Genomic DNA, 20,566 nt, shown 5'->3' with positions numbered 1-20,566 from the left:
AACTCATGGCCAAATGAAAAAAGGAATGGCGTCAAAATACATAATATTTCAATGCCAAATGTGACCAAAGGCAAACCTTTAAGATATATATGAATGAAAGATGAATTGCTTTAAGATTTTATACGATATTAATTTGTATTTGGCATTATAAAATGCTATCAGGCCGAATATAAGGACATCATTATTTGGGGTCCCCAAAGCAGAGCCATAAAACAGAGTTGCGACCATAGATATTGTTGCGACAACTCCGTTCACTTCATATACTCTAAGATCGCCCCCCTAGTGGCTTCTGGGAACTCAGATGAGTCCAATGAGCATTGCGAACGATTGCGAAGAGTGACAATGTCCTGGACCGGAAGTTGGCACTTGGCAGAATGCACTGGACTCAGGCAACAGCTCAGCTTTAATGATCTTAAATCCCTTTATTTTAGATAGTTTTTAGTAATAGTAGGCTACAACATAAACATTATAGAGACTTTAAAGTTGCCACTGTACAATACTTTAAAACAGTTGTCGCACACATGCCTAAAATTGGTGATATTTGCGCCGCCCTCGTTGAAAACTCTCCAGGCTACATGAACAGCGCTCGAGTGCTCAGTTTTCTGCCCCCTCAATGTCGTAACTCTGTCTTACTCTATGGCTCTGGGGTCCGCAAAGGACCTTCGAAACGGTCTTCTTCTCCACATCCAATGCTCTGCATAGAAAACTGTAGCGCTCACTACTGCCACCTGCTAAGAAGGATGTCAAATGTTGCAAAGCAATTTGTAGGGGTTCATATATCTTATTGCTTTATGAAAATTGCACATATAGGACATAGGAATTATCGATAATATCAATATAACAATATAATTCTCACAAATGTATATGGCACTGTATATATGGCACTTGCATTCTAGGTATTATTTTATGTTGTAGGCTATTAATTAAACTAAATCTAACCCTATGTAAGAATGAGTCCTCTGTGTGCGTAGTGCCTACTACAATATTATAGTAGGCAGTAGTTATTCAATTTGAGAACAATACTGTTGTTGAACTCTTTATTGTTTTCATATACTAGAGTGGTGCCCGTGTTGTGATGTCAGAACAGGACAGGTCACATCCATATGGACCATGAACAAGGGCACTGTCCAGAGCCCGGGCAGAGGCTTTTTTGGGCCGGTTCTGGACAACCGTGGGTCTGACCGATTCGACACCGGGCACTGCACCCCCTGTGGGGGTGTGGAACGCATGTGTCGAATTTGAAGTCGGTGGGGCGAACGGTGGAACTGTTATCGAGTTATGTGGATTACACGTACAGACAGACAGACAGACAGACAGACAGACAGACAGACAGACAGACAGACAGACAGACAGACAGACAGACAGACAGACAGACAGACAGACAGACAGACAGACAGACAGACAGACAGACAGACAGACAGAGACATATGGTGCATGTACATAGATAGATAGATAGATAGATAGATAGATAGATAGATAGATAGATAGATAGATAGATAGATAGATAGATAGATAAAGCGTTCAAATCTGCATAATGTAATGTTCATTTTAATTTGAGATAGATAGATAGATAGATAGATAGATAGATAGATAGATAGATAGATAGATAGATAGATAGATAGATAAAGCGTTCAAATCTGCATAATGTAATGTTCATTTTAATTTGACATTGTTTTCTCAAAGTCAACCATACTTCCTGAAATACCCAACAGACAGGCCTTCACTTTGCCCATTGCTTGTGAAGTGCACACCCATTACAGTAAGAATGTGAACGAGGAAATGATTGGGTTCCAAAATGCACAGCATTTCCCAAATATAACCAAAGCAGGAAATGGTCTACTGTACTCCTCCAGTAAGGCATTTTGTATTTAAAGGACTTCCTTGTTTGACTTTGCCATGGAAAGATTCTACAAGTGCACTTGTAATATTAAGCAAATAGCCTATTAAGAACAATATTAAGAGAATCAACAAATACAATTTCAACATCTAAATGAAAGGCTCTTCGACAAAAGTAAGCAATAACAAAAGGACAACCGAAATCAAATGACACCCTCTGTCGATAAAGTCTACAGTATAAGGACAGTAATTTGTTACTTAGAGAAGTTACTTAGAGAAGGGAAAACTCCCCCAAAAAGGATGGAATACTCTTAATACCCTAGATTAGAAGGCTACCAAAATACCCTTTCGAGGGTGGACAGGCATGCAATAGGTGCCAGTGGTGTACAGTAAAGTAACTAAATACGTTTTTCACTCATAAGTAGGCCTACTGCAAATTTCACAGCATTTTTACTTTATTTCAATTTCTTGATATTTTATACTTCTACTCCAATACATTTTTCATTTTATTTCACTTTTTACTTGCATTTCTTTGTCAGCTTCAGCTTTGTCACTACTTACTTTGAAGTTTTAAATTATTAATCATTTTTAATTTTATATTCCCAACCCGAACTTGGGCAGGTACTGAGATACGAACAGTAAGCAGAGACAAATAAGTAAATGCTTGCACACTCAGAGATCCAATGAGTCAGATGGTTTATTACACCACAAAAAAGCTGTGACGTTTTGAGCTCAAAGCTTTCCCTCAGTCTGTCTCTGCTTAAATTATTACTCAAAAAATGAAGATCTACAATTAAGCTCACAACGCGCCATTGTTGTACACTGTGTCGTTGTTGCCGCTGAACAGCACACATCTCAATAATAATAGTCCAAATACATGGTATATTATTCTTCAAGGGCTATTTCACATTAAAACACTTCTTCTGGGGTCATTATATCGACTATCGATTATGATTGATTGATTGATTGATTGATTGATTATTCATTTAAAAATAAAAATAAAAATGTAATTGAAAAATCACGGCCCCCTTACACATTAGAAGGACAATATCAGTCACCAGAACAGGGGATGATTCCAGAGGAGCTCAGGACAGGCTGCGCACAAGCTCATAAGTGGCTATTAACTCAAGCATTTTAGTAGAAGCCTGCAGGTGATCATAAGTGCCTTGTATTGCAATAGTCAGTTCATTTTGTACTGTATAGAAGCAGGTGTATTGGTTTTGGTGTCTTAAAAAGAAAAGATCTCATCTGAACCCTAACCCTAATCCATATTCCTGAGATGATAAAAAAAAAACATATTTACTTTACTTATATCTGGGACAGGCATACAATGAATCAGGTCCAACAAATCTGTTTGACTCACATCGTGGGCTCCAGGCCCTAAAGGTCCATTTGAGTGCACAAAGGGCATGATAACGGGTCGCTGATAAGCTGTGATTGTGTATCTGTTGTGGGGTGTCTGTCTGCACGGTCACGCTCAGGCTATCTCTCATCACTTCCCTGTTCTCCTCCCCACATCTACTATATCTGATTGCATTAATGTTCTCTCTTTTAAATAATGAAATAGTCCTCACATGGCTCATTCAAATGTTGAAAATAATTTTGTGGCAATAAGAGGCACACAGATGGTTTCAAACAGATATTGCATATTGTTTTAGCCAAACAAAAAGACATGCATTGTTCTGTTTTGTGCTCCCCATTTGAGCTCACAATGCATGCATTGTTCCGTTTCATACTGTCCATTTGAGCTCACAATGCACAAGGGCAACAGCAAATTTTACCTGTACACATTTAGTCCTCAATCGTTTGCTCTATTTGCAATTATAATGACATTTTTGTACTAGACATTGCAAAAGTGTGACACCAAGATTAAGTATCACTACACAGAAAAAGATATACCCTGTGTGTGCTTATTGGTGGATCTATTACAACCGGTTTAGTTGCATGTTTGCCTATCTGCCGGTGGTGCCCATAGTGGTGTATACTGGTTTTGCTGGTTTACCAGTAGCTTACCAGAAAGAGAGACAACTCAGTGACATTAATCCCAGAGTGTATAATGAATGCACCCACACGCACGCACGCACGCACGCACGCACGCACGCACGCACACGCACGCATGCAATATTGCACATTAATAATTCTAATCAGACCTCAATGACCACCCTGAATCTTTCCATAGCCTACATCGGATAGTCTGGCTCCCAGCGTTTGCATTCACTACCCAGCGGTTGTTTAGGGAAAGCAGGCTCCTAGCTGGCTGGCTCTGTACAGTGGAGGTTATGCCAGGCTGGACTATTTGCCTAACTGTTATCTCCCTGCAGTCACCATCTTGAAACATTTCCATATCAGAACGCATTGCAACATCCACATCATTTCAAAGTAAAAATCTGTCCAGATTTCAGATGTTAATGGTGTTGTCTACAAAAGACCAGTAACAATAGCTGATCTACAAGTTGACAACGAGTCACGATATGTGACTATTTCTACTTTTGAAAATGTAAAAAAGACAATAGGGTGTCTTATTTCATTGGCATGTGGCTAGCTGCTAGCCACACGCCACTGAAATAAGACACTGTTCCGAGCACGGTCGAGATCATGGATTTCACAATGCCACGCCATTGTCTGTCCTGATGAAGGTCGAATAGACCGAAACGTTGAATAAAGAGCAACAAGAAGTTCCTTCTTTGTTTTTCAAAGATACCCTTTTAACAATGCCACGCCAGACTTTCCGGTCCTTCATTGCCATCCCCAGTTCCTGCTTACTGAATGCATGTGTCCCTAGCGATGACATCACAGGGAACGACAGTTTTCTACCTCTGGTCTGCTTTGAGGCAGGATTCCAGAGAAGAAGGGAAGATAATTATAACCTCATTGTCAGCTCTGTAGCAGTGGTCGTCAAACTGGGGTAGGCAACCTTTATTATGAAAAGAGCCATTTTTGTCCCAAAAATGTATTAAAAGTCTGTCTGGAGAAGCAAAATATGTTTGCTTTAATAAAGAAAACTTTAATTAATGTGCTTTTTCTGGTCTTTCAATATACTTTTTTATTGTTTGTGTGATGCGCAGGAGCGGGGATTGAACCCCAGTCTCCCACTCGCCAGACCGAGACAACCTAACGTGTAAATAGTTTTACAAAGATGTTGCCCTATGCAACATGGGAGCCACACGGGAGAGGGCCTAAGAGCCACAAAGGTTGCCTTAATGCCTACCCTTAGGCTAGAACATAGTGGCATTTTAATCTGCACAGCTCACAAAGCCATACTTCAACGATTATGTGAATCCTTCCTGTCCATCAAGTTATGCTTCCAGGCACTCAAACTGCTATCTGAGTGTCATTTCATCAAAGATAGTCCTATAGTTAATTCTATGCTATTAACCTTCATATGATGTGTGAGACCTGCATGGTTGCATTCAAGAGAAATTACAATGGTTAAACTTAAATCGCTATAAATAAACCATAGTATGCATGTCTCAGTTTATGATGCAGAGTGTGTTTGTGGAAGAAATTGTAATCAACCAATGGTATCCAAAATCCACTATAACCACTTCAAACCTCTAGACTTAGTAAACAGGGCCATGAGTTGGCTCTGTACTGTCTTGGACTATTTTCTTTCCGTCTACACCTACCTGTATCTCTTCGCCATAATAACCAATCTACAATGGACACTACGTGTTGTGTGAGGTTATAGATCTGCAATATTTGGCTAATGTTCCCCCCAGCACATGGATGTTGGGGTTCAAGTAGTTAAGTTCTATTCAGTAATTTTCCAAAATATCCAATCTACAAGTTTACAATACATCTAGGAGTGACTTGATGTAGATCTGCTAACCGATATAGACATGCCCGAAATAGGGACGGTAGGCTGAAAGTAGATAGATGAGGATATTCCCTGGTGACACGCAGCACGCACACGCACGTGCACACGCACGCACGCACGCGCGCACGCACGCACACACGCACACACACACACACACACACACACACACACACACACACACACACACACACACACACACACACACACACACACACACACACACACACACACACACACCTCTCTCTCTCTCTCTCTCTCTGACAATCTTGGGGCTTGTGTCAGTTTTGATTGCTAATGTATGCTTTAGCATACAGCCCTTAATGGAAATTATGCTACCTGCCTTTCACATACATTTATCCTTGTTAGCATCGTTAAGGCACTGCCTTAATTGTTACTCTGATGTATGTAATTACACAGGATTGATACTGACACAACAATAATGAGCACACATTGAAGCCTCAAAACAAGATACTAACAGAATGTGGGCGTTAATCAGCAGTATGTAAAGGAGGATTCAAGCAGCATGATAAAGGACAAAGCACAGCCGAGATTAGACAAAGATTTGCCTATAAACACAGGCCTGAGAAAATGGACATTAGTGGCACTGACATTATCTCAGTGGCTATCAGGGACCAGTCATCCATCTATAGCCTGGAGGTGTCAGCATGACAAGTGTGGCACACGCTAGCGAGCAATTAACTCCCCTGCATTTCTCACTATCGAGAGAGCTCAGTAATGACAAGCCCTATCTCCAAACCAATAGCATCTCAAAGTAAAGCTTGCCAATAGCTGCAATGAAAGTACCGTATACAAATAACTGTGAGCTGGGAGTCCAATTCAACAAACTCCTACTAAAAGTGTCTGGCTCCAAAGCTCTGCTTACAAATGGATATTGATCAGATTGAGGTAAAAGTCAGAATATTTCAGCACAGCTGTCAAATTAAAGTCACTATAGACCTGCTTTCATTAGTTGGTTAAATTATTTCAAAGAACAACGTTGTCTTGTACCATGGCAATGATGTATTGAACTGAAAGGGTAAAGGGTTGTCGACTCACACAACACAAAGAATATAGACGCACAACTTTCAGTACAACGTCAAAAGTAATGGCAACCTTTATTCATTAAAGTTACATATAAACACATTTCTTACTGCTTAGTACAGTGAACTGGTGAATCCAAGGGATGAAATATAAAAGTAATAATAATAATAATAATAACAAAAACCACAACGTAATTATTTTCACACATAATTGCTACTTGCATAAGTTGCATTCCTCTGCAGTTGTACAGTGTCATTAGCTCGGGTCCATAGCTCTAATGCGTTGCATTTAGAGCTATGTTACTCTCGACTTCCGCCGCTCGCATGAATGCAGACCAGCCTCTCGTCTTTAGCGTAAATAAAAAGAACGTTTTTGCCACTCACCAAAACAAAGGCGGGCTGTGTCATTAGAAAGCCTACTTTCCTTAGTGGGAGCACTCTGAGCCCCCCACCACACGTATAAACGGTACTTTTTGGCCAAAAGGGGATTTTGTTTGCACCGGAAAAGAAATACTTTTAGTTACTCCGCTGCGCCCTCTACCGATATTGCCCAGAGAATTGCCTCATAGAGAATATTTTTCCTCCGGTGAAAAAAAATCCCTTTCTGGCCAAATGTACCGTTTATACGTGTGGTGGGGGGCTCAGAGTGCTCCCACTAAGGAAAGTAGGCTTTCTAATGACACAACCCGCCTTTGTGTCATTAGAAAGCCGCTCGCATTCATGCGAGCAGCGGAAGTCGAGAGTAACATAGCTCTAAATGCAACCCATTAGAGCTATGGACCAGAGCTACAGTGTCATGTGAGTGGCATTCAAATGTGTTGTCGACAACGATCCTGCTTCACAGTATAAATACCAAAGATGCCTTTTAACACGGGCTCTTTCAATGGTAAATCCGCTCACATCGAAATCAGACACAATCAAGTTATGTAATGTTGTGTAATGTTATATCGTCGCTGTTGGGCAGAAACCGCTCCTAGCTCCGTATTAAAACATTTTGTGTTTTTTCATAAATTAACGCTCTACTTGGTTATACTATACAGTGTCACACAAAAGTAGCAAAAGTAGCAGATCTGCAAGCTCGCAATGCGAACAAAGTGACGCATTGTTTGGGTTGAAACCTGAAAAGTAACAGTTGGACATGAAGTTTCCACCCGACAGAGACGATATACTTTATTGTCCACTACAAATTTGTCCTCTACATTTGACCCATCCTACTTAGGAGCAGTGAGCAGTCACATTGCGTGTGTGTGTGTGTGTGTGTGTGTGTGTGTGTGTGTGTGTGTGTGTGTGTGTGTGTGTGTGTGTGTGTGTGTGTGTGTGTGTGTGTGTGTAGGACATAGACTCATTTTGTTATGGTATATTCAGTGACTAATAATAAGGAATAAGGGACCTCAGAGTCAATCTAAAGGGACTTGTGAATGGAAAACTTCAATGACACAAAAATACAGTACAAATTTCAATATGTAAACGTCTCAGCACTTACAAAAACATTAAGTTAACAGTCAAAAGTATGTGCTATTTCAGTAAAACTAAAATATCACATTTACATACAAAATTGAAGAAAATATAAATTAATCAAATATGATCTTGTTTCACTTCTCGGACTCCCTCCATCCGCGTGCATTCCTTCCAAACTTGTAAACCAGTCTGCGTCCATCCACTCGCTCTAGGATTTCCCTTTTGTAGTAATATCTGTAACATAAGACACAAGCACTGACTCTACTGTAAGCATGCACAGTAAAGTCCTGGTTGTTAAGTCTGAGAGTATACAAATTGTCCATTTATATACTCTCAGTGTAATAAATGGACAAATTACCACTGATGATTTTAAGTGTGTTGGTAACTTGGTACAAAATGTAATTGTTTACATACTGTATATAAATAGTGGCACAGTCCTCCGTCCTCCTGTTCAATGAACTAACCAACTGTGTTGGCGTGGCTCTACGGGAATCTAGCCATCTGCAAGTCTGTCTCTGTTTGTCCTGGTGTTCATTTTGCAAACCGCTGGACCAATCAGCACCAAATCTCTTGTGCACACTGCCAGCCCAGAAGGCCACGGAAGTTATTTTACTAATGTATTTCACATAGGCTGAAACCATGCCCACATTTGGACTCTTGGGGTCGTACGTCATAGACATGTCACAGATTACTGGCATCACAGGCGGACCACATAAGGCTTGGGATCCACGCTGACTCATGTGGATCTCAGGATCCACTTGCTTCGATTTTTATTGCAGTTTCTTTTTAAATTATAGTAGTTTGCTAAAATCACACTGTTTTCAGTTGATTTCTAATCATATATAATAAATATGATTTTTGTTTTGACTTTGAACCCGAATCCTAAACGAACAAGAGAGCCAAACTGTGGTGACAAAAAGGGCCCCAACAAGAAATAAAGTCCTGTAATGCACTGCAGTGAAGAGAACATCAGAGCTGTGGGCATATTAGTGACACAATTTACAGGCACATTTTCTAGTTCATCTATTCTTTGTGGCGCAGTGAAATAATGTTCATTAGATTATCTCATTTGGAGGTAAAGGCAGTGCCTGTGACAACATCAAGGATGGTTTTCTGGGAGGTTATTTCGGTTCATTTGAGTGCAAAAACCACAACATTCTGTGAGCACATTTTGTTTGACTGTTGCTCATGGACAATGTCAATGCCTGGACAGGCTCTTAATGAGATGAATGAAGTCACTACTGGTTCGATGGTGTATAGTAGTGAGAACCAGTTGTTCTTTTTAGAAAAACAATCTCTACAGTTCAAGTTCAGAGGTAAGAATAACATCTACATGTCATTGTCACTGTTGTTGTTGGAGTTGGCCATATATTTGTTTTAAATCTGCCACATTTAAAACAGGTACACCCTACTGTAAACTCTACAATGTTAAAAAAAATTCCATTGCATGCTGTTTTACGCACAAGTCTTTGCTGTTGTGACAGCTACTTGCAAAGGAAGTGCATTACACAGTGATGCCCTGGGTAATGGACTGCATGTGCCTTGTCCAGTCCATTAACTCATATATGAGCTCTTTATTTATTTATTTATTAAGTTTTCTCTTTTCTTTTTCCCTTGCTAGTACGATGCTTTCTGAAGTGTGATTTGAGTGCTTCTTACTAGTTATAAAACTATACTGAAAGTGCAAGAATGCAGCCATAAGCGTCAATTTTGTTTTTTGTGCTCCTACTGTACGTATGTGCTTTAATTGTCCCTACCTCATTGCCCGACTTAGTTTCTCATAAGTCATGCTGCTGTTGTTCTTCTTCTTGCCCCACAGCTGAGCCACAGCCTCTGACTTCAGGAAGCGGAAAACACCCTCCGCTCGGTCCTCCCACTTTATAAGTCCTGGGTTACGCTCTGGGTTCAGCAGAATGTCCCTGATGAACTCCCACAAATGTGTCCCCCTTGGATCTGTGGGGAAATGTGAAGAGTCGCTCATTAAGCTTGGATCGCTGCGACCTTCACATACACGTATCTCAGAAGGTTTGTTTATTGTTACTTACTATGCTTTTTGACCTGATGTGGGCGACTGTAAGATCGTTTTATGTCTGAGAATAAACAAACACAAAGCAAATGTATTTATGTCGAGCCTTTCATCTGATCTGGGTCTTTCAATTGTTTTACTTGTTTTCCAGCGCCGCCGCCGTATAGCACTTGTGCAAAGTTACACTTTACAATGAACAACCAGCACACTCCCATAGTGATTACTTAGTCTATTACAGATGCACAATGCTATTTACAGATACTAGGCTGGCAATAGGCCACAGTTTGCACTCCTTTTTCATCTCCCATCGGTCCTCTCTTCCCAGAGGAGCACTGTGCATTTAGCACCTTTTGAGTTCAAATAGTTGTTCTTTATGGCTATATCATGTATCACTTACCGGGGCTAGATGGGCTGGGAGAGGCAACAGGTGCGAGGGGTTGAAACGAGGCATCATAGATTTCTAAATTCAGGGGGAAGAAAATAGAAAATAGAAGTCAATATTTTACCTCTCTGTTTTGTTCCACTTAAATCTGAAAAACTAATACTGAGGCCAAATGTCAAAATCTGCTGTACTTACCTCCAGGTGGATAGCTGGCATCTGGAAATGTGCAAGAGAAATCTACTGGAAAAAAGAATACAGTTATATGTAAATAACTAAATATTTATGTATAATATTTCTTGTGAGGCTTTATACCGTTTCAAAGTAATGATACTGTATACGTTGTACTGCAGGTGGCTCATGAACCGGCAGTATCATACGGTTCATACCCACAAGGCATTGCACAACAGCCACAGCAGAGCAGAACCGATTTAACTATAGAATGAGTTTGGTGTCAGCCAATGAGATCGTGTGAACCCATCAACCAAAATGTAATTCCTGCATTTGGATAGTTTGTACCAGGACAGGAGCCACAACCTTTTTTATAATCTGCTGCATTTATTTGAACAGCGCTCTACTTGTTGAAAATAAAATAACATTTTAAAATAAATTCACTTGTTAAATTGTGATATTATGAAATATTAAACATACCAGACAGTCTATATTTCCCAAAAGCAAAAGGCATGTATTTAATTCAGTCCAAAAGCAGGGATAAATTATATCCCAACCGGCAAAACAAAATCAATGGCCAGTGGGGGGGGATATCAAAAGCAGAGGCATGGAATTATATGTTTATTACTGTCAACAGCATCAGCATGATCATTCTGTCACATACTGTACAATACATTTCAAGCTTACATTCTGCTGGTTTGATTTCCAGTTGGCTTATCTCCACATGGTACTGTCCTGTGTGAGAAGAGAGGGAGAAAGAGGTTAACACATACATTAAGACATGTGTCTCCGGGACCCCTAGGGGTCCTCAGAGTTACATTATCAGAGTGTATATTAACCACTTGAGGGGAACATTAGTTGAAAATAGTTGATCTACAAGCTCACTTAAGTTGTGATTGGCTATTTTCGGCAAAGAGGTTTGGTGTAGGGAGAAAAAAAAGCAGACAAAGTACAAGTTTTCGAGGAATTGAAGGTTTAGGTTAACTGTGTGAAAATGCATATTAACATCAATCCAACGCTACACCTTGACAGTGTTGTCAAACAAGTCTATGAAAAGGTTCAATACAAGTAAATTAATATATGATAACCTTTCCACAGAAGTAGCTTTTTCATATGTATCTTTTTTTCCCACCTACAGTACATGACAATGAATTATTGTATTACAAATTTTCTGAAAATTTAAATATGCAAATCAGGCATTATATACGAGAATATGCCCGAATTTGCATAACTTTCCAGAATCAAAATAGGAAAATTGGATAGAGCCAGAGTCAATCTTCTTATTTCATTTTTTATTTACATGTTAGTGTCAAAGGTTTTAAAATGGGTATTGAATATAAGGGAATATTCAATATCTATGTATCACTCCATCTCCACTCGGTCGGCCTTCTGGGTCCCCACTTTCCGTATACATTTCCACATAACTAATTTATTATAATAATAATAATTCATAATTTAATTTAGTAATACAATAAATCATTGTCTCAGTAAGTAATCAACTAGGGAAGTATCATGGTCACTAGTTCTTAAAAAATGTCATCCTATTCACCTATCATAGGTGAAAAAAACAAATAGCCACTCCTATCATGTATACATTTACTTATATTTATAACAACAATCAAAACTGGAGCATTGTGCCATAGTTTGGTTTCGAATTCGGGCTGCTCCACACTTGCTTCTCTGTCCTCTGGTGGTTAAACTGGCTGTTCCTGTTTAGTGTCATGATAACTGCCTCAAACTATAATTCCGAATGCAAATTATATCTGATGCACCAGATGCAGTCATTGCCTCATTTTATAACAGTCCCTCTGTAAATGCTAATGAAATGATAGTTGGCATGTTTCACAGCCCCTCTCCCAAAAGATGAAGAACTGGAGTTGCTTCAAATCCCCCGGCTCTTTCACCGAAACCCCCATTCGTATAAAGCCAATTCGTACGGGTCAATTCAGTTTCCGGAAATGCTTGGTTGAATTCTTCTGTGTCTCTAAGCGAGAACAACTCTTGAATCTGTCACCCCGTTGGCTTTGTAAGCCACCCTCTCTCCCCTGCTATAATTCCAAGCAGTGAAGACCTCTCAGATAGCCTTGGTCAAGGACATTTTTCTATCGCCTGACTGAATCACACAGCGCCTTCTAGTTTATATTCCAACCCACCGCTCCACTTGAGTTCTGCGAGGCTGTGGAAGAGGATGGGTCCCACGCTACCAGCAGCGCGGACAAAGTCCTGGTAGCTCATGGCACAGAGTTGGCGGCCATCTATATCGAAGTTCTGAAAGGGAACAGTTGAGGCATCAATCTGATGCATGTCCATGATCTGCTGTAGCCACTCCCAGACCTGGTACTTGCTCCAGTACTGAGGCTGAGACTCATGAGCCCACAGGCGACTTGAGTACCCAGGCACCACCAGGGAAACTACAGAGAGAGAGACAGAGTCAGATGTCAAATATCAAATGTATTCACCTGTGTTTGCATTGTATTCATCTGTATTGTGGAAAATGTATATGCTTGCAATGAGAAAACTACGGAGCCCCTGAATGGCCATGCATTCAAAAGATATTATCTTGTCCGGACAAGATAATTATTATCTCGTCCGGACAAGATATTATCTCGTCCGGACAAGATATTATCTCGTCCGGATAAGATAATTATTATCTTGTCCGGACGAGATAATAATTATCTTGTCCGGACAAGATAAAATATATTTTGAATGCATGGCCATTCAGGGGCTCCGTAGTAAACAGTAGCTACATTCTAAAATATATTTCTCAGTAACTGAAGCATTGCATTGGGTTCTTAAAGGAGAAGTCCGGATTAACTGTTTTCTTACCTTAATCTGATGTTATTAATTGTTTATACAATAACGAGTGGTATATATGGAAAAATGACATGGTCCAATCACAGCTAAGTATAACATGGGTTAGAGTCTAACCCATAGGAAAACTATTGGTGGAGAGGTTTGTCTAACCGTGTCTAAACCTCTCCACCAATAGTTTTCCTATATGACAAAACATTGTTTTAAAAAAGAAATGCCACGCACATATTTTTCCAGTGCATATGGCAGGCCTTGTTGGATTTGGAAGACATTTTGAAGGTCTGGTTCGAAAAATGAATCAGTATTTAATGTGTAAAATCCATGATATTTACATTGGAATGAATGAGCCCGGCTGGAAAGTGTCCAAGTGGGAGTGTCTAAGTGGGAGTGTCTAAGTGGGAGAGGCCGGGTCTTAGCTATTAGTCCGGCAGCCGACAGGCTTCTTTTGTTTAAAGTGGGAAATTTGGTATATAGTCTTTTTTATTGGCCTAAAATATTGTATAATACATACATTCATGAATCCACTTGCTGACCGGCTGTCACTATTGGGCAATTTTTATAGGGGTTTCTTGTGACCCTACCATTAACATCCTATGGCAGGCAAAAATGTAAGTAGCATGTGACATGTCAAACTAGGGGGTTTTCATGATTCTGAATCCATTCCAAGCATTAGTTTTGCACAAAAAACACTCATTGGGCAAAAAAACGGCCATAGACGTCATGACAAATGTGATGAGGTCAGCAAAATGTCATGAGGTCAGCACATTTGGGGCAAGTGGCTATGGCTGTTTGACATGTTACATGCTACTTAAAGCAAAAGGAAAGTTTGGCACTGCACTCCCTCTGGTGGTGTGGAACGTGTTTGTCAAATTTGAAGTCGGTGAGGCGAGCGGCTTGAGTTACATGGATTACAGACGTACGTACGTACATACACACGTATAGAGATTTGGTGCATTTCAGTAGATAGATAAGATAATATAGATATATAGATAATTTTGTGCTTTTATTCTTCCACCACTGCACAGCTCACCGTCGGAGTATGAGTTGGGGCTCCAGGTTGTGGACAGGCTGTCAATGGTGATAGTAGGTGTGACGCTCATGTTGCAGCTGCTACACTAGGACCGACCATGGCCCAGAGCTGTGAAGACACACATGGAGGCAATGTCAGCCAATTCAGATGGAGTGAAGATTTACTTACAAAACACAAGCCAAATTATCCTACTTCCTTGAAAGATGAATAGAACTTTAATAATAAATGAAAAAATAAAAACAATGTTACCAAAATCGTAAAATGACATGCAGTACAGAATAAATCATAAATCATGAAGAGGGTCTGGGACCCCTAGGTGGTCCTCTATAGTTACTTCTTCTGATAGGAACGTTTCATTTTATTTTGTTAGTTTATTTATGAATAAATAAAAAGTTTGAAAATACTGTGTACATCGAAGATTAGGAAAAAGGTTTGCCCTAGTTCAAATCAACAGGTATTCCAGTCAGGTGCGTATTAAAAGTCAAACACAATTAAGAAGTGCAAGCTAAGACCAATAAATCAAAAAAAGATGCAAAAGATCTGCTTTTTAACATTTACATTTTGACTAAGAGTAAACTGGACCTGAGTTAGCTCTGTACTTGAACCACTCTTTTCTGTTTACACCAAATCTATCGGCCAAACAGATCTACAACTTGACGCTATTGTAGAGCTGCTATTTTAGACAAATGTTTAATGACATTTTATTGTCATTAAACACTATCAATTGGCAGCATGCACATTTTATTTGTATTTTTTCCACAACATCTGTGGACATTTCCTTTTTTGATGTGTTGATGTGCAAGCTTTCGTTTTGCCCTTCTTGAAAATACACATTAACATGATTATTATGTAATGTGTAAACAATCAAACAAACACTGACAATACTGATACTAGGGGTGGGACGATATGGGTACCTCACGATACGATATATATCACGATATTAGGCCCTCGATAACGATAATATCACGATATTCGATATATTGCGATATTTGCGATATATCGATATATTGTATGAAATTTCATCAACGATATATCACGATATCTGCAACTACAAAATACTTGGAAGTTGGAACTGAAAAAAACGCTATTTTCATGCTCGGACACAGGGAGGGACACACACATAGCTGTCTATAGTGGTTGCACCACTCAAACACTAAATTAATACTCAATAAACTCAACCTTTGCCTCATACCCTCATCATAATACCTCACAAACACCACCAACTGACCATTATCACTGGTATCATCATAATACCTCACAAACACCACCAACTGACCATTATGACTGGTATCATCATAATGCCTCACAAACACCACCAACTGACCATTATCACTGGTATCATCATAATGCCTCACAAACACCACCAACTGACCATTATCACTGGTATCATCATAATCCCTCACAAACACCACCAACTGACCATTATTACTGGTATCATCATAACGCCTCACAAACACCACCAACTGACCATTATCACTGGTGTCAGTGGACTTGTCCACTGCTGGGGAAATGCATTCATTTTGTATTCCCACAAAGCTGTTTGGACAAATCACCATCCAGTAATTCAGTACTTCTGGTTGCTGTGGAATCTGAGAGTGGGATTTTCTTTATTTTAGCTGTCATTTCCTCCTTCCTCCTTCTAAACATGTTGTTCACCACTTCATTATGAACAACATTTCACATTAAAAAAATAATATATATATATATATATATCGATATTTTAATAATCGATATTGATTATTTATCGCGGGAGGACGTATCGATATATATCGCAATATCGATATTTCAGCACACCCCTAACTGATACGTCTTACGTACAAGAAAACAACCTGTGAAATACTTCCAAGCTAGTCTCAAATCTCAACAAGCATTGAATACACTTAAATATGTTGAGTTAGCTTTAAAATATAGCAACACCGACTTATGAGGGGCGGCGGTGGCTCAGGGGTAGAGTGGCTGGATGGTGCTCCCCCAGAGTCAGTGTCGAAGTGTCCTTGAGCAAGACACTGAACCCCTAATTGCTCCTGATGTGCTGGTTGGTGCCTTGCATGGTTTCCGCTGCCATCGGTGTGTGAATGGGTGAATGTAATGCACAATCTATGTAAAGCGCTATATAAATGCACCATTTACCATTTATGATGGACTTTAAATTACTGCCAAACATTTTTTAAAGAAACTGTGGGTTGTGGTTTGTTTCGTTTTTGATGAAGCAATTGGATTCCATTGGTGCCTTTTCTATTGTCAAAGTTCTATTATTGTTGTGTTTTAATGCATTTATTTTTAAATAGCTGAATGTAGTTCCTGGAGCAAAAAAAAAAACGGACGAATTGCGCAATGGTATTTACCCAACATTGACTCCGTTATTCAGCTAGGTTTGTCAATGATTATGACTATGAAGAAAATGTAAACAAAAGTGACATCTAAAAATGCTTGAAATGTAAAATCAAGTAACACAAGGAGTGAATAATCTTTTTCTGTCTGTGGAATTTATAATGCTGGCCTCTCGTACCTGCAGGCTATGTAGCTTTGGTAACGTGTATACTTTATTAGCATGGCCCTTTAACTACATTAACTATTTTGGGGATATGTTCTGAATGTTTTGGAAATCTTAGAAACACTTTTTATGGTAGGTTATAAAAAGATGAAAACCAGTAAGCCAACCCAATCACATGTTTATACGATTTTGCATGTCATGGTGTGCCAGTGTCAAAGGTTATGCACACATGCAGAAAGTTTTCTTTAGTATTTTAACAAATCAGTTTCCTAAGAAGTCAATATGCTTTTGGTTAGACATACCATTGGTCCGATATCTCAAACCCTCACCCTAACCCTAACCTCCCACGGGGCAACACACCTAAACCTAACCTTAACCCTCTCCCAACACTTAACACACCCCTCACCAACCTTAATCCGGTCGTTTTAACGCACCCCTCACCAACCTTAATCCGGTCGTTTTAACGCACCCCTCACCAACCTTAATCCGGTCGTTTTAACGCACCCCTCACCAACCTTAATCCGGTCGTTTTAACGCACCCCTCACCAACCTTAATCCAGTTGGACCAATGCTATGTCTAACCAATGCTATGTCTAACCAAAGTATGCCTCCCGATTTTCCCAGGAGTTATGCAGGAATGTGTCGTGTAACTTGAAATGGCGCCAAGGTAGATCAACGCCACAGCTGACACACGCCCGCTGCCAAGTCTCCTTAAACGCCATCTGCTCTGTGTTTAGCCCTTAGTGCTGCCTACCTCTGTCAAGTCAGTATTCTGTCAACAAAGCGGCCAGCGCATCTGCCAGGGGCAGCTTATGTACAGGAAAATTAAGGAAGTGAATTTAAGAAATTCATCACACCTCGTTTGGTTAGACATACTTGTAATGTAATCCAGTGACTTTATTTTCTGATGAGGTGTAGACATTAACCACAGTAAAATGATCGAAGGCATCCATTTGTGCACTCTCTTAAGAGCTAAATTATAATAACATAGTGTAGGACACACGAGTGTCAGTACGTCCTACATTGAGTCTGAATGACACATCGGAGAGGGCATTGTTCTTTGTCTTTGCGTTTAGACTGACTTTGAAAGCAACACTTCATTTAAGCCTGACGCAAGGATATGCATTATGTAATCTGCCCCGTTGACATAAGCATGCCTAATCAGATTCCAGAGGCATAACGTTTTCCAGGCTAGACAGAGAGAGAAAAGAGAAAACAAAAATAAGAAGAAAGAAACCCAGAAGCAATGAGGAGAATGCCACTGGATTGATAGCATTCAGTCTTTAACCTTACTGGATATTAACAGCATTGTCTCTAACATAGGTGCAGCTGCCTACCAGTGTTGTAGAATCCGGGGGTCTGACCAGGCCTGATGTGTTGAAGACCGTCACGTGCAGCAGGCTAACTCTCACTTCAGGCAGAGACTGATGGAATCCAAGCAGCGTGGACCAGAGTAACAGAGTTCACACGCTGCCTCCAGTTGTGTTCTTTTAACTCCAAGGGTGTTCATCAACAGGTGTGTAAGCTCACAGAGACACTAAGGTACTGCCCCACTACAATGGGTATTTTATCCACATCACTTCCTTGTCCTGCTCCAATTGGCTAACTGGACAGGTTCATGCCAGGTAGTTATTTGCATAGAAGTGGATTCCAACACACACACTGTCACACGCACGCACACGCACGCACACACACACACACACACACACACACACACACACACACACACACACACACACACACACACACACACACACACACACACACACACACACACACACACACACACACACACACACACACACACACACACACACACACACAGTACAAACACACGCACGCACGCACGCACGCACGCACACACACACACACACACACACACACACACACACACACACACACACACACACACAGTCACGCATACAAACATACCTATGTTGGCCCATAGTGGGAAACGTGCGCACGCGCGGACACGCGCACACGCACACACGCACACACACACACACACACACATTCATTCTACGCCTACAAACACACAGTCACGCATACACACATACCTATGTTGGCCCAGAGTGGGAAAAGTTAAATTGCTCTAAGGCATTGTTCCTATTGTTGCTTAAAATAGGTATTAACCTTTAGAGAAAACTTCCCATTGTATGTTAGAGTAGCAAGACATTTGTTTTGCTCATTTCATCATGATGAATGTGTTGCTTGACAGTTTAGGTAAAGAGGACCCAAGAGAATTTGTGTTTTATTTCCTGGTAGAGCCAAAAAGCAGAGAGAAAACTGACTTGCTGTGAGCTTGAAAAGATTGCAGTAAGTAAACCTTATATAATTTCCTCTCCTATTGTCGACCCTCTACACACCAAATGTCTTCACTGAAAATAGCTGAGCTACAAGCTCAAATCCTCACATTGAGTCGAGTTGTGAGCTTTTCGATGTGCTATTTTCAACCGAATGACAAGTCCAGAATTGGGACAATAGGGTTTATGTGTAAAGCCAGCAAACCAACAATCAAAACTCTGTATATGTCGACTCCTGATGAATATCGAATAAGATCAAAACGTTGATAATCAGTCGCTTACCGACAAGAATTGATGTGATGTGATGTGACACTTTGTTAGCTGAAAAATCTGTTCTCGTGGCAAGAGACACCGCTGTGCGGATTATACATTTGGCATTATTGTCCCTCATATGGGAGCTCTACTTCTTTTTGGGTGACGTTCATGATTTAGGACAGGCTTATTTTAGTGCTGCCAGGGGCTGTTTGTGATCTGACCAGCACACTCTACTCCATCACCTCAAACCTTGATCTGCCCTGCTCTCCAAATAGCTCCTGCCGACACACTGCGATCCAACATGCGTCTGTGTGCAGAGGAGATTGACAAATGACAATCAGCTTTGGTGCCCCGGCCCAGTGAGCATCACCAAACGGGGATCGGAAGTGACTTTATTAAACGTGCAATCTTTGCTGAGTCTCATGGACGCCCCATAAGCTGATAATTTCTCCTCTTTGAGTTATCATGTAGGCTAGGATAATTCCCTTTGTGTCCCTTGGGAGACACACATACTGCCTTTGAACAGGACATCAGATATTAACTGAAGTGTGATAATGACTGATGTATACTGTTATCTGGCAGATAATAAAATCATCTCTTTATTCAAATCAGCCACAATGCGTTGAGGGGCCAATCTAATCAGCAAACAATGGTGAATTACGATGTGATTACATTATTTGTACTAGATATGTCTTACTTTGTTTCACCAATTTACTTTTAATTTCAGCAAATATCTTTTCCAAATGAAAAGTGAACAGTTAGAATCACACATCACCACTCAGGTTCAGTGAACCTTGCCCCTTTTCATGCCTGCCGCCGGGGTCCTGCAGTGTCAACAATCGGAGGGAGTGCAAACATTCTATTTTTTGCAAGTCGCCAATTAGGGTTTGGGCAAAATATCATCATCTGAAGCTGATCTCTGTAGCATTATACCCTGCAATCTCTG

General features: G+C 40.3%; 1 protein-coding gene across 2 annotated transcripts; it reads right to left on the bottom strand.

The window, feature by feature from the left end:
* Window positions 1-6,742: 6,742 nt before the first annotated feature.
* ehf (ets homologous factor) lies at window positions 6,743-18,586 on the bottom strand. Of its 2 annotated transcripts, none has more exons than XM_079502467.1 (9): window positions 18,400-18,586; window positions 14,569-14,676; window positions 12,881-13,138; window positions 11,415-11,462; window positions 10,755-10,799; window positions 10,575-10,637; window positions 10,197-10,241; window positions 9,909-10,104; window positions 6,743-8,385 (listed from the first exon to the last, which is right to left on the bottom strand). In XM_079502467.1, exons 2-9 carry the CDS (start codon window positions 14,636-14,638, stop codon window positions 8,286-8,288), a joined length of 825 nt encoding a protein of 274 aa, XP_079358593.1. In that variant the 5' UTR covers window positions 14,639-14,676; window positions 18,400-18,586; the 3' UTR covers window positions 6,743-8,285. The 2 variants fall into 2 exon arrangements, with proteins under 2 accessions (XP_079358593.1, XP_079358594.1); XM_079502468.1 differs by having other exon boundaries at window positions 10,755-10,796.
* Window positions 18,587-20,566: the final 1,980 nt, after the last annotated feature.

Source organism: Electrona antarctica (assembly GCF_951216825.1).
Source record: "Electrona antarctica genome assembly, chromosome: 5".
In the NCBI taxonomy this organism is placed as follows: domain Eukaryota; kingdom Metazoa; phylum Chordata; class Actinopteri; order Myctophiformes; family Myctophidae; genus Electrona; species Electrona antarctica.
This window is presented reverse-complemented; position numbering and strand designations above follow the sequence as displayed.